At 38.2% G+C, this 15,277-nt stretch overlaps 1 protein-coding gene across 2 annotated transcripts in view; it reads left to right on the forward strand.

Moving 5' to 3' along the window:
• Window positions 1-11,698, forward strand: part of GLRA3 (glycine receptor alpha 3) — a 166,152-nt gene extending 154,454 nt beyond the window's left edge. For both annotated transcript variants that reach the window (XM_060101473.1, XM_060101474.1), the window contains one exon: window positions 11,420-11,698. In XM_060101473.1, the coding sequence (XP_059957456.1) occupies window positions 11,420-11,698 (279 nt within the window). The remainder of the gene's footprint in view (window positions 1-11,419) is intronic.
• Window positions 11,699-15,277: the final 3,579 nt, after the last annotated feature.

Raw genomic sequence — 15,277 nt, forward strand, 5'->3', positions numbered from 1 at the left:
TGAAGCAATTCAACTGAATGACTATATTTACCCTTGGGCTTTCTTTCTGTAATAATTCTAGTTATAATATGCATGTTACATGAGTTAGTCTTTGGCATAATTCTCTAAATAAAGTGAAAAAGCGCTTAGAATGTTTCACAATATGGTATTGTTGCTTAATTACGGAAACATTTTTCTCACTTCCATATTTAGTGAAAACAGGTCCTCCTGTAGAAAGAATTATACACTAACAAAATGGCTTTTTATATTTTTTATTGCCTACCCTTCTAACTTGCTTGAAGCATAAGAGGATTGACTTGTGGGTAAATGAAGCTATTTCTTCAATTTTACTTTTTTAATCAGCCACGTTCTTTGGTTCATTTTAATTCATTCTATTTAATCTTTATTATTGTCTATATTTTGAGTTGTAAAGTGGCTTAATTTTATGAACATTGAACACAGTGTCTGAGTCAAAAGTTTTAGATGTTTGTCTAAACCTTGCTTTTGTGGCCTTTAGTCCATTAGAAACCCAAGCTAAAGACCTCACCAGAAAATTGAATTATCTCAAAAAAATATTTGAGTGTTAATTGGAATAAAGAATATCACTGCACCTCTGAACATACATAAACACGGGATAATTTTATGACTGAGTTTTATAAAAGAGAAATTAGTTGAGTCATAAAATAATTTAATGCACCTTCTAGTATAGCAATCTATTATTAATAATGAGCTAATTGAAAAACTTCATATTCATGCTTAAAATTATTATTTTAAGTGTAGCCCTTCAAAAAGATCCCCAAAGTCCAGTCATTTAAAAAAAAATCATAAGATCGCTTTGGAGTTCAGGGGTCCTTGATTCTCTCATCCTTTCTCCGGGGTAGCGACTGGGGTCTGGTCCAGTAGAGCTGAGATCCTGTTGCTGAAGAAATAAGATGACTCCACGGGCCTCATCTCATGGGCTCACCCCAAATATTTGTGCTGTTTCATGGAACATACTAGCAACACGAAAGCCTCCTTGATTGCAGGAATTAGATTTGCAAGAATCCCAGCAGTTGTAGAGCAAAGCCCATCCATCACAACAGTAAGACAGTGAGGCAGCCAAGTGATCCTCCTAGTTTTACGCTGTCAGTTAATTTTTAGTGAAAAGTCTACAAGTGTGAGGCCATCTGGGGAGTCAGCAACTGGTAGGCCTATTTTACACAGAACTTTAGTGCTCGCTTAGTTTCTGTAGATTTACAATATCTAATGGTAAAATTGTTTAAGCGGTATTTTTCTTTCACATTGTGTATTATGTGATGTCTATAATAATACAATTATAACAAACAAAATATTGATAATACGATAGCAACATTATCGGGGGGTGTATGTATTTTTCTCACCCTAAAAAAATCTTCTATGTAGTGCTATAATCATCTTTTCCTAGAATAAGAAACCAAGAATCTGGGAATTAAATAACTGGAACTATCCAGACCCCTGGCAATAAATGATGAAGCCATGGAATTGCTTAACTATGATAAAAACATTTGCATTTTCAATGTCAATCTTGAGTCAGATTTTAAATTTGGACCATCGAATATATTTGTGTGACTATATAAAATAGTTAAAAACTATTTCCTATAGCACAGACATTTTTAAAAAATAATGCAGATACCCAATTTATTTTCATTTTTTAGAACAAGAGTCCTTCAACATCTTGCTTTCTATTACCTTTGCCAGGAAAGAAATATTTGAATGAGACATTTTAATAAGGGAAATATTTTTACTTAAAATAAAAGTTTCTATTTTTTCACCTCCAAAATTAACAGGAAAGCCACTGGCGATACATTTGTTAGTGAAATCATATTCCAGATGCTTTTGAAAAAACAACACTGCACCAAATCACATTATATAATGTAATTGTCCACAGTCTATTCCTAAAGTATTCCTAGGTCTGACATAAATTTAAAAATGAGTAAAGATACAGGTCATATAAATAGCCTTACAGATAGCCTCTCCTAGAAACAGCCTTACTTAAAAACAGGAATTATTAAAAAATAAAATAATACCTCAATACTAACACAGAAGTCACTACAGAGTATATTTTCATAAACTACCACTTAAAATTTAAATTAGAAAGTGTTAGAGATGTTCAAAAAATGTTATATCACCATAAATTCAGGCTAACTAGGATAGCTGCATTGTGCCTCTTGGAAATTTTTGTTTCTACAAATTGTGTGTTATGATCACCTAGAGAGCTTGGAAATGCAGATTACTGGGACAGCCTAAATGTTAATGAGTACAAATCTCCGCAACTGAGATCCAGAAAACTGGGTCTCAGCAGTCCCTCCCAGCGATGCTGAGACAGCTGCTGCGTGGACCACAGTGTGAGAAATATTGTCCTCAACTGGACTGTCATTATTGCATGTACACAGAATGTGGTCATTTTACACGTTGTTGCCAGCTTTTATGATGGACAAATGCTGTATGAAGATGATGAAGTTTAAATTGTTCAAAGTGTCATTTTCTATTTAAACACATATCCAGAGTAAAGTGGCTTTGTCAGTATAACTCCATAGCTCTGATTACAGGTTTGAGGAGGCCAACTTACTTGCACGACAGAAATAAACTTTAATCTCATAGGTCATTTGCTCAGCTTTACAGTAGGATAAAAAGCAGGAGAGAGAGCAGATAAAGCGTCTTCATCTGAGTGCGAGGCCTTATAGCTTCTCAAGCACACAGGACTTTTAGTTCCCTCACCTACAGAGGGCATGAATGGCTTCCTAGTCTAAAGAAACAGATACAGTATCATAAGTAGCAACGATCCTTTCAGCTAGACAATGCAAATGCAGTCGTGGACCCAAAACCATGCTGTCAGGTAATACAAAAGAAAAACCTGTGAGGTGGGACAGAGTTAAGTCACAGCCTTGCTCTCTATCCCCGACACTTCCACTACCAGAAACCAGAAACCTCTGTAAAGGTGTTCTCCCTTACTGTGGCTCATACTCACGTGGTCTGTGCACTCATCCAGTGAACCAACCAGCCCTTCATGTCCTGGCCATCCTGTCTTTAGTATTAATGTTTTCATTGCTCATTCCAATTTCTGTTTAAACCACAGCTCTGTGAGCTGATGGGATGTGAGATGCCCTTACTATGTTGTGTTCTTCGGCCATTTTATACACTAGCCATTTTTAAATGTGTTCCTTTCTCCAAAGGGATCTATTCCAGGGGCCCAGACTGATATAAAAGTGCCTGTTCCAAGCCATTAATAGTAGTTTCGGCTATGGCTTCTGTTACAGTGTAAACAAGCCCAATATGGACCATCTATTTCTGCTAAAATCCATTGAATCCTCCAAGAGGCTTGGGCAAAGACCCCAAGCATTCTATCTGCCAGCTGTGTGTTAGTTCTTGTCCTTGGGAGATTCAACCCAAAGGCAATTTTCAAGCAGTTCTTTATCTTGTTAATATTCCAGACAAGCTCTGACCACATCAGTGGCTTCACTGGGCAACAGAGGGACATGTTCTGTCCATTGCTGCATGGCCTGGACACCACCATGACTACATCAGAGACCAATCCAAGACATGTGCTTTGGTGCTGTAGTCCCCTTCTGAGCCGGCAATTAGATGGGGACTACATGACCTAATTAATTCTACCCTGGGATTTCTATAAGGAATTGCATCTCCCACCTTGGAATGTTCCTTTTCTTCAAGAGGAAATTGTTTTTTCGTGTTTTTTATAAAGAGGAAATTGTTTTTTTTAATATAAAATTCATTTATTTATTTATTTTTGGCTGTGTTGGGTCTTGTTGCCGCGCATGGGCTTTCTCTAGTTGTGGCGACCGGGGGCTACTCTTCATTGTGGTGCAGGGGCTTCTCCTTGTGGTGGCTTCTCTTGTTATGGAGCATGGGCTCTAGGCACACAGGTTTCAGTAGTTGTGGCATGCGAGCTCAGTAGTTGTGGTTTGCGGGCTCTAGAGCACAGGCTCAGTAGTTGTGGTGCATGGGCATATTTGCTCCACAGCATGTGAGATCTTCCCGGGCCAGGGCTTGAACCCGTGTCCCTTGCATTGGCAGATGGATTCTTAACCACTGCACCACCAGGAAAGCCCCCTTGGGATGTTCTTAACTGCCCAATCAAGGGCTCATTTGCCTGACCATAATGCAAGGCCACTGGCCAGGACCCAGGAGTCCCTGAATATCAGATATAAAGCTATACAAAGCTATAGCTTTGAGATCAAGAACCGGTTCTTGTGATACTGCCACATTCAGTGCTTCTCAAATCAGCCCATTGTGTAGACTTACCTACTCATTCCACTGCAGATACACTGTGGGTCCTGACCATCCATATGAGAGTTTCCATTGGTGAACCAAGGGACCTGTTTTTCCTCAGTGGGAAGAGAAGCGTGAGGTTCATACCACTCTGGGTAGCTTCCATCATGGGTCCATTGTCGAAAGGATACATTTTCATATGATGTACTTCACCCAAGTTACTCCTCTTAGCTTGTTCCTGAATATGTCATTTTCATTTTTATCAGGGAACTTGAATGGAGATGCCTTTTTGACATCATGCATGACATGGTAGATATCTTAGACCTAAATAGAGTCTGATACTCTTCAGATTCCTTTAGTCTAGGGACTGTCTCTACCAGAGCCCAAGAGAATGCCAGTAGCTGTCATTCAAATAGATTAATCTGCTCATGGCATTAGAGAGTTTTCTGGTATAGAATCCTAGCAGCCACCTTAGGGTGCTATTGAGCTTTTCCCAGAAACTCCAGTCTGCATGTTTTAGTAACAGCTACCTCTACAGTGGATGACTTTTAAGGCCTCAGAGAGGCAGCTTGGGTTGTTGCCTGCCTCAGATGTCTTGCAGTTGGCCCTTGTTTCCCTTTCGAATTCAGTCTGTCTTGGGACTTCCCGGGCGGTCCAGTGGTTAAGCCTTTGCCTTCCAATGCAGGGGGTGTGGGTTCGATCCCTGGTCAGGGAGCTAAGATCCCACATGTCTCGGATCAAAAAAACCAAAACATAAAACAGAAGCAATATTGTAACAAATTCAATAAAAACTTTAAAAATGGTCCACATCAAAAAAAAAAAAAATTCAGCCTGTCTTTCTGTCACTCTGTACACCATGACCAACAGAAACCCAAAACGTGTCTGCCAGATTTCAAATAGTGCTGCAAGCTGTTTTCCTCTTAGTGGGATCCAGGAGAATAGCAGTGTGTCCGTTATTGTGTGTGAATTGTCTCTAGTGGTTTATTCCAGAAACTTCACTGATGGCGCTGGTCTCTGACTCTTGGCTGCATGTAGTCTGAATCTTAAGCTTTACTTAGTCATGTGTGTGACTACACTTTCCAAACCTTGCCCGACTTTCTCCTCCAAAAGGAAAGTTCTCATTCATCATTAGCCAACTTAGTCTGACAATGATCTGGACCAAACTGCTTCCAACCAGGTTGTGACACATGTTGGAGAAGTCGGGTTTCCTTAAGCGACAAAGAGTAAGGTGACAGTTGGGTTTACCCCACATGAAGACTCACTGTGTTTGAGGTTTTTTTAGATTGGGATGGAGAGGAAAGATGTAGCCAAGTGGACCAAAGCATACCAGCCTCCTCTGTTCTGAAACTCCTAAAGAGGTTTCACCACGTCCACCTCGTGGAGGCAGTTGTGGGGACTTCCTTAGTGAACCCACGCAGTCAGCAGTCAGCCTGCAAGACCTGCTTATTTTTATCCTAATCCAATCAGGACTATTCCAGAGAAAATGAACGAGGGGCTAGCACTCCTGCTGCCATCATGTCCTTAATCAGAGCTGAGTTTTCTTTACCTCCCTGGAATCTTGTGCTGTTTAATAGTAACTACAGCGGAAGGTTTAGGCAATTCTAAGGGCTCCCATTTTAGTACATCTAATTACAACTGGGCTAAGGAACAGCAGCCCAAGATTAGACTCACGCCAGAAATGGCAAGGGTCTTCATCCACGGTCACATCCTTCCCAGTTATACATTTAGCCAAAGGTGATACCACCTACTGGCTACGTCTTAGTCCCTTCTTTTCCTATCTGCAGTTTTCACTACAACCATGATACCTACGAACATAGCATCACTCTGCCTTCTTCTCTTCTCCACCAGCTTTTTTTTTTTTTTTTTTTTTTTTTTTTGTGATACGCTGGCCTCTCACTGCTGTGGCCTCTCCCGTTGAGGAGCACAGGCTCCGGACGCGCAGGCTCAGCGGCCACAGCTCACGGGCCCAGCTGCTCCACGGCATGTGGGATCTTCCCGGACCAGGGCACGAACCCGCGTCCCCTGCATCGGCAGGTGGACTCTCAACCACTGCGCCGCCAGGGAAGCCCTCCACCAGCTTTTTAACATTGCTCTTAACTTCACCTTCTCGCTTCCCAGCAGCCTTACTGCTCATGGCGCCCTGGCTTCCACAATTCCAAAGAGCTGTGTTCACCACCCCTGGCCATTCTCCATTAACCACGGCACACAGCCTGGGACCCCACTCAGAACTGGACAAGGAGACCCTGGCCTTCGTGGGCAGGCTTCTTTGTGTCTTCACAGATGCAGTCAATTCAGCCACCACATCAGCGCCTTTTGTTTGCATTCCCATTGGCACCACTGGAATAACTTCTGAGATGAAAGTGCCAGATTTAACAGGGTTCCTTAAGGGAAGCAGCTGCTGGAACTAGAACAGATTTACTTCCCCCCCGGCTGGCGACAACGTGCCAGGAAGTCTTTCATAGGAATCCTGTCAGTTTTCGCTCTTTTCACTCTGTGTCTTGAAAGCCACATAAAGAGAGCTGAGAGAGTCTTCTCTGGCCAAGTTCCTTCTTCTGAATGGCCCAGATTTGTTTTTTCCTTCAGTGAAACCCAGCATGTCAGCTGCAAGAGTAATCGTGTCCATGAATTGTATATACTCTCCTGCCTTCCCCAAAAGAGAGCCGCCTGGAACCCAGGCCTGGGGGACTCCCCGAATCACTGTATCTACCAGAGTTTAGGTCAGAGCATGTGGTTTGGGGAGGCTCATTTTTTTTCTTTTTGCATTATTATTATTATTATTTTTTAAATTGCTGTATGGCCAGCCCAGGTTTGCTACATCCCTTAAGAGAGCTGCGTCTTATTCAGGGCTGTTCCAGTACACAGCAGAAAGACAACAGGCCACTTTCCTTCTCAGCATAGATTCACATCACCCCAGGCTTCACCCACTCCAAAATGGTCCTTGAATTTAGCCTGCCAGCAATTCCCGAACGGCAACGATGCAGCAAGTTAGGAGTTCGCATTCACATCAAACGTTGTTTTTCAGCTGCAGCATGCAGAAAAATCATCAGCTCTTATGTCAATTAACCTAAAGATCCTGGAAAGTGTGAACCGCCCAGATATCTGCTGGTCCTTCTCAGCAAAGTGGCCCAGCTCCTATTTACTTTGTCCCGTGTGGTATCTACTAACCCCATGAGGCTGTTGAGCCCTAGAAATATGGAGTCTGAATTGAGAGGTGTTATAAATGTAAAATGCACACTGATTTCAAGGACTTAGTATGCAATAAAGAACACGAAATTTCTCCTTTAATTTCTACTTGAGTCAATGTTTGAATAATATTTAGGACGTAGTGAGTTAAGGAAAATACACTATTAAAATTAATTTTGCCTATTTCTTTTAATTTAAATGTAGCTAATGTAAAGTTTAGATTTAAAATTACACACGTAGCTTTCGTTGGTGGTTCCTATTATATTTCCACTGGACAGGGCTGCACTGTAGTCACTTGTTTCCAGTGTCATTTGCCTGGGGTGGCAGAGGAGTGACATCAAGACAAAGTGCAGTGTCCCTCTAAGTCCCCACTGGACTTGTGCTTTCATCGTGAGCACAGGCTGCAAAGCTGCTTGATGTGCTTGCTCTGGTTTCTCTTTCCCCCAAGTGGTTGTAGCTGCACAAAGATAATCATTTAACAGGAGACAAAGCCACTTTCTCCTCAGTTTTATGACCCTGTTTCCCTTCGATTTTATCTCACTCATCATCCATCTGCCAGTTCAATAGGGCATATGTGTGTCATCCATATCCCAACAGTATGATTTATCCCCAGTATTTTCCGTGGAGCTTTTGCAACCTCAAACCCAGGGAGGGTCAGGGTCACGATCTCATCAGAACTCCCTCCCAGAACCTTTGGCTGCATTGAGTCTGAAAGGATCTGAAAGCCAGGTCACCTTCCGTCACCACCACTGAGGTTTTAGGTTCAAACTGTCAATCAGACCCTCCAGACACGATAGGCTTTAACCTAATATTGCGTTTACTTGGTCCTCTAGGAGCATGCGAGGCAGGTGACATGCCAGACACAGCATCTTCATTTCATGGGGAGGTCCAGCAGTGACTCAAGAGCTTCTTCCCCCGGCCCCTCCAGCCTTCAGGCCACTGAACTGCTCCCCCAGGGCAGGTGCCACAGTAAAGGGAGAAAACTCCACATTCCTGTTTTCAAGGAAATCATGCTGGAAAAACTAGGTCTTTCTCTGCAGTTCTCAACAGCCAGGCCTGGTGTTACCCCTTTACTCACAGTTCCCTGGAAAGATTCAACTGAGAAAATATAGTTGTTCACTATGTATGTTAAATCTTAAATCTCAAATCTCTGTTTTGAGACAAGTGTGTATGTGGGAGACTCTCTAAAGGTCTGAAAATATTCAATTCTCCAGAGCAGATGGACAGTGGAGGAAGGTGGTTAAAATGTACAAACTTCCAGTTTTAAATAAATAAGTTCTAGGGACATAATGTACAACATGATGACTTGAGTTAGCACTGCTGTAAGATGTATCATGTATGATATAGTGGAAAGTTGTGAAGAGAGTAGACCGTAAGAGTTCTCATTACAAGGAGAATTTTTTTCTTTTCTTTTTATTGTATCTATACAAGACGATGGATGTTCACTAAACCTATTATGGTAATCATTTCACAATATGTATAAGTCAAACTATCATGCTGTATATCTTAAACTTATATGGTGATGTATCAATTATTTCCCCATAAAGATAAAGACAATACAAAGAAAACAGTTACTTGGCCTTAACTTTTCCATGGTGGCTAAAACCATTGGCAGTATAAATGAACATCCCTGTTAAAGACCACTAGAAAACCAATTTCCAATTTTTGTAAGATTGCAACAGTTACATGTAATTTGGATTATCGGCTTTTATTTTAGGCTTGCTTCCTCAAAATTCAATTGCTTATACATCTTACAGTGGAGATATATTCCAGTAATTATATGTTTCTGTTTTTCAGGTATAATTGCCTTATTTCCTAATTCCCCAAAAAACTATTTCATACATTATTACATCAATTTTGATTATCTTCTCAATTTTAGAATCCATTTAAATTTCTATTTTTCCCTTTCATATTTTGTAATATACTGTTCATTAGGCCTGTACTATCACAGACCTAAAATAAATTTTCAAGAGTTTGAGCCAATTAATTACTTTTAACTCTTATGTTACCATCACAGAGTACTTTCATAAAAATTGAGCTGTAACAACTTTTTAAGGTGTCATCTTTTAAACATTGAATTTTAGTAGCAAAAATCCAATTAATTGGCAGTTATCTACAGTTACATTCTAAACAAATGCATTAAATTATTCATTAATGAATTTCATTATAAAGGATTAAATACCATATTTTCCTATCATGAACACATTTCATTTATCATTTTTTAAAATAAATTTATTTATTTTATTTTTGGCTGCGTTGGGTCTTTGTTGCTGTGCGCGGGCTTTTCTCCAGTTGTGGCAAGCAGGGGCCACTCTTCATTGTTGTGCACGGGCTTCTCACTGCGGTGGCTTCTCTTGTTGCGTAGCACGGGCTCTAGATGCGCGGGCTTCAGCAGTTGCAGTAGGCGGGCCCTAGAACGCAGGCTCAGTAGTTGTGGTGCATGGGCGCAGCTGCTCCACAGCATGTGGGATCTCCCCAGAGCAGGGCTAGAACCCGCGTCCCCTGCATTGGCAGGCGAACTCTCAACCACTACGCCACCAGGGAAGCCCTATCATGTTTTTATTAAGTAATTTTTTCTTAAAATTTTTTTTTCATATATACACATGGAGAATTCTCAATTTGCAACATTTTAGAGAAAAATAACAATACTTTTAGGACCATGATAAGTTATAATTTTCTTTAACATGAAACTTCTGCCAGATTTCCTTCATAATTTCAACAAAACCAATGTACCTTAAAAGTAATAGTATATGAACTAGAATATCTGGCCATCTGATAGTATGCCAAATGGGTTAGTATAAAACATCAAGTGAGAATAACAATAACCAAGCAGGGTTGTCGATCTAGATTGTATTTCCCAATGAAGTAACATGAAATTGTAGGAAACAAGCATTAAAGTGTTTGCCTCCATGAAAAAGAAATATTCAAACTATGATCATGGTATTTTCCCTTTGACATCATATATGCACACATTTAAACACATGATGTGAAAAAAATCTAGTACATGAACATATATAATATAATGTCCAAATAGATTTTTTTGTTGCTCAATTTATTTAGATATTCTAGCAATATGTAGACAATATCAGAATATTTAATTTTTCCATTAAAACGTAACACTTGAGTGTTTCATTGAATGAACACGTCTATATGATGCAGCAGGATAAATCAATAAAACTTGAATAGGAAAGAAAAGCAACTCACCTTTATATGCTTTACCTTTTCATTATAATAATGTTATCATTTATCATGATAAAGCTTAAGTTATGGTTCTGAAATGCCTGATATACATGCCCTATTCCATGACTAAAGTGCTTTCTTTCTTTTTTTTTTTTAACATCTTTATTGGAGTATAATCGCTTTACAATGGTGTGTTAGTTTCTGTTGTATAACAAAGTGAATCAGCTATACGTATACATATATCCCCATATCTCTTCCCTCTTGCGTCTCCCTCCCTCCCACCCTCCCTATCCCACCCTTCTTGGTGGTCACAAAGCACCGAGCTGATCTCCCTGTGCTATGCGGCTGCTTCCCACTAGCTATCTATTTTACGTTTGGTAGTGTATATATGTCCATGCCACTCTCTCACTTTGTCACAGCTTACCCTTCCCCCTCCCCATATCCTCAAGTCCATGCTCTAGTAGGTCTGTGTCTTTATTCCCATCTTGCCCCTAGGTTCTTCATGACCTTTTTTTTTTTTCTTAGATTCCATTTTTATGTGTTAGCATACGGTATTTGTTTTTTGCTTTCTGACTTCACTCTGTATGACAGACTCTAGGTCCATCCACCTCACTACAAATAACTCAATTTCATTTCTTTTTATTGCTGAGTAATATTCCATTGTATATATGTCCACATCTTCTTTATCCATTCATCTGTCGATGGACACTTAGGTTGCTTCCATGTCCTGGCTATTGTAAATAGTGCTGCAATGAACATTTTGGTACATGACTCTTTTTGAATTATGGTTTTCTCAGGGTTAAAGTGCTTTCTAATGTTTTTCTTATGACAGGATGATGAGGTAAGGGAAAGCCGATTCAGTTTCACGGCCTATGGAATGGGACCGTGTCTGCAAACAAAAGACGGTGTGACTCCAAAGGGCCCAAACCATCCTGTCCAGGTAATGCCAAAGAGCCTGGATGAAATGAGGAAGGTCTTCATTGACAGGGCCAAGAAGATTGACACCATCTCCCGAGCCTGCTTCCCATTAGCCTTCTTGATTTTTAATATTTTCTACTGGGTTATCTATAAAATTCTTAGGCATGAGGATATTCATCAACAACAAGATTAAGTCTCTGGGGGTGTGCAAGTGTGCAGACTGTCAACTCAGAAGGAAGGTTTTTTGCCATAGGGGTGTGTGTGTGTGTGTGTATGTATGTGTGTGTGGTGTACAAATGATGACCATTTGTCATATGTGGCATATGGAAAGGTATTATTATGATTTGCTATGCAAAGTCATGAGGCAGTTGAGTACTTTAATGGATACAAAATATATATACTATAGGGATTCTATTTCCTATTAAGATTATCTGTTTTTTTCACAGTAAATCATACAAGTGGAAGTATTACTGTCAATGTGTTTGTATCTAATATGATATCACATAATAGTACATGTGAAAACTACTTTGGAATTCTTTGATTTTTAATTCAGTATTAAATATCACAGAAGTAAAATTTGCACAGAAAACTTTGGAAAGGGGAAACGTTGAAGATAAAAAATCAGTAGTTTGAGGCTTTAAAATATTTTCTTATACTGTAGTTACAAAATAGAAAAATAATCAGATAATTCAGTGGGAAACTCACTCAATAATGATAGAAGATTGTACATACACATGCTATAGAACCAACTTAGGGAATAAAAAATTGAAATTAGAAGATTAAAATTAAAAACTTTGTTGTTTAGATACTAAATTTAGTTGTTTAAAATATTAAATTTCCCTCTTTGGAAATTTTTTTAATGGCCTAAGCGATCATATTATATACAAAATCTACTTTTCATAACTTTATATCTCTACGAATGAATGTAGGTATACTGAAAACATTATTGTTTTTAAAAAGTGTTATAGCTGTGTATTTTTAATTTTTTAAATAATTTTAATTATTGCCAAACACTGAAAAATTCAAGCCAGCATCTTTGTTTTGTTTGGTTTTTAATAGTTGCTTAATTGTCTGTAAGTAATTATGTTTACTGTTTTGATATAATTGAATACAGTTCAGTAAGACTTTTATATTTTAGCTTAGAATGAGACTTTAAAATTCAATGGCATTATAGTATTTACATTTTGATAAAAATGAATTTACTGAAAACAAATATGGATTTAGAAAGATTTTTTTCATAAGAACAGTTTTCCCATCAAAGTTATATGAGTTCCAACTCCTAGCTCCAAATGTAAAGACAGAAGATTTTAATTCTAAGTTATATAAATAAGTCATTTCTACAAAGTGAGGATTGATTATTTTATATTTCTGAATTAATGATTTCAATATATAAGCAATCCACTAGATGTGAATAATTCTAAATAAAATTTTTACTTAAAATGTATCAGCATCCCCATGGAATTATTTCAACTACAATGGGGCATTAACTCATTTCGAGCAGTGTAATTAAGTGCAAATATATGATAGAGTTCTAGGTTAAATTGAACCAGACTCTGATTCTTTTTCAGTTTTGCTAGTTTTGCATTATTTTTGTCATTAATGTTGTGTTTTTAAAAAGCTCTAGAATGCTTTTTAGAAATGTTTAATTACTGGTCAGATTCACTAGATGGAAACTCGTACCAGATTACTGACCGAGAAAGGTTTAACCATTAAGAAAACGATTAACTCAGATTTAAGAGGGGAAAAAAAGCCAGTTCTTGAAATAGATGGTACCAGTTACTGCCCTTTAACCATTATCAAACTAAAAGTCAGAACTGCCATTTAAAGCTAAAATGTCTCAACGTTATTGAACTTTGGTCTATCTAATTGTATTTTTTTAATAACTTTAAAAAATAATGTATGTTTAGCAATTTTTGCTAGTAAAGGACCAAATTACCCTCCTTTATAAGTAATTTAAAACTATTAAGAAAGAAAAATGTTTGGCATTAAATGCGAATGCCACAACTGAAAGAAGTTATTGCTATGTACTTTACTTATTTTGAGGACTGTGCACCCCAGAGTTAAACATGTCCTTCTTCACTGGGGCTTGTATGGACCAAAACCATGAAAATATATTCTTGTACTCAAGATAGATTAGACCAAGATATGCTGTTGGTGTTCTCTGAGGTAAGCTAGTCGGTTTGAATTAATGATAAACTACATTGTCTCAATGTGTCTCTGAAATACTTGAATACATTTTTCTGTACTTCACACATCTTATTTTTAAAGTTCTTCATCATTGCTTAAATCAAGTGAATTATGCCAAAAGCAAACACAAATACAGTGGACCTATGCTCCCAAAGAAATTCATGGACATCACTTGTTTTCATATTTGGGAATATTAAAAATGTCTCTTTTTTAAGCCTGAAACTTGGAATATAAAAATACTAGCCACACAACAACTTTTTCAGCAGGGGCGTTGGTATGGTAGAAATCTCCCTATCTCAAAAGGATTACACTTTGCTTAGGTATATATAGTTGTCTCACTACACTAAGAAAATACATTGACATTTCACTCATATGGCAACAGTGACATTGCAAATATAGCTGAATCCAAAATGTTTAAAGGAATCTGTCCCCTCTAATGAACTCTCATAGACCCTTTAAAATGGGAAAACGACATTACAATTAACATCCCGAGATGGTATTTGCCTAAATAAGCCCTGTGTCAAACCCTAATATTTCAAACTAAACCAGCCAGAAATCTATTAATGCTGAGAAAACTAAAATGTGTGCATGTATCCTGAGTACCCACACATAAGCTGGAATTCTAGTATGGATATTCTGAAGCATTTTGAAATAGTCACATTAGAAAGTTTGTAATTTTTCTACATGCTATTTACTTCATTTTTTTATAATTATGTATCTCAACCATTGACATCTATGGTTCCATATGAATTTTTAGGAAACCTTGTACCTTAGTATATGTGTGCCATCCTTCTCTTTCTTTCCCAACTATTAGAACTGGAGTTCAATTACAGTGAGGACCTAGAACTTTCTTTACTATTTAAAAGAGATTCCAGAAAGTTACTGTAGAAGCAAGAAAGCCAAGGGTCTTTAAAACTTCTCCATACTTTCTGGATGTTTCTGCATAACAGTGACTCACCTGGAGAGCCCATCCAACTCCCAGTTGCTGTATTTAAGGGACTGTTATGACTACTTATCTTATCCTACACTCAACTCCTAGTCTATGGCTATATTCTAAAAATTTTTACTTTAATTTTGATTTATAAATGCTTTAAATCTGTATACCCCTAAAATATAGATACATACACTGGGTTTATAAATTCCCAGGATCTTATGGAAGATACTGGAAATTTTAAGGAAAAATGTGAAAAAATAAGCCAACATGTTTTATAGAAGAGAGCAAGATGTTAACTACTTCAGCACTCTGTGCGACTTAAGTGGTTATAATTTTAACAGAATAATACGTGTATCCTCCATACTATACATTCCCTTTTCTGAATGTCTTTCGTCCCGTTTAAAAAATATACTTTTCTGTTCTTAACATGATATACCTCACCTGCTAGTCACTTTGGAAGACTGAATGTTATACTGGCAGCTAAATTTTTCTATCATCTATTAAGTACACATTCCATGAAATGGACTGGAGGAAATATGGGACTTGCCAATATTAAACATAGAAAATACTCTCAATATTAAAAGTAGGAAGCTGGCAATACTGACATCCACAGGTGTCCCCTGACAGCCACTTAGAGCCCTCTCAGATTGA

This window comes from Mesoplodon densirostris, chromosome 6 (assembly GCF_025265405.1).
Source record: "Mesoplodon densirostris isolate mMesDen1 chromosome 6, mMesDen1 primary haplotype, whole genome shotgun sequence".
NCBI classification, from domain to species: domain Eukaryota; kingdom Metazoa; phylum Chordata; class Mammalia; order Artiodactyla; family Ziphiidae; genus Mesoplodon; species Mesoplodon densirostris.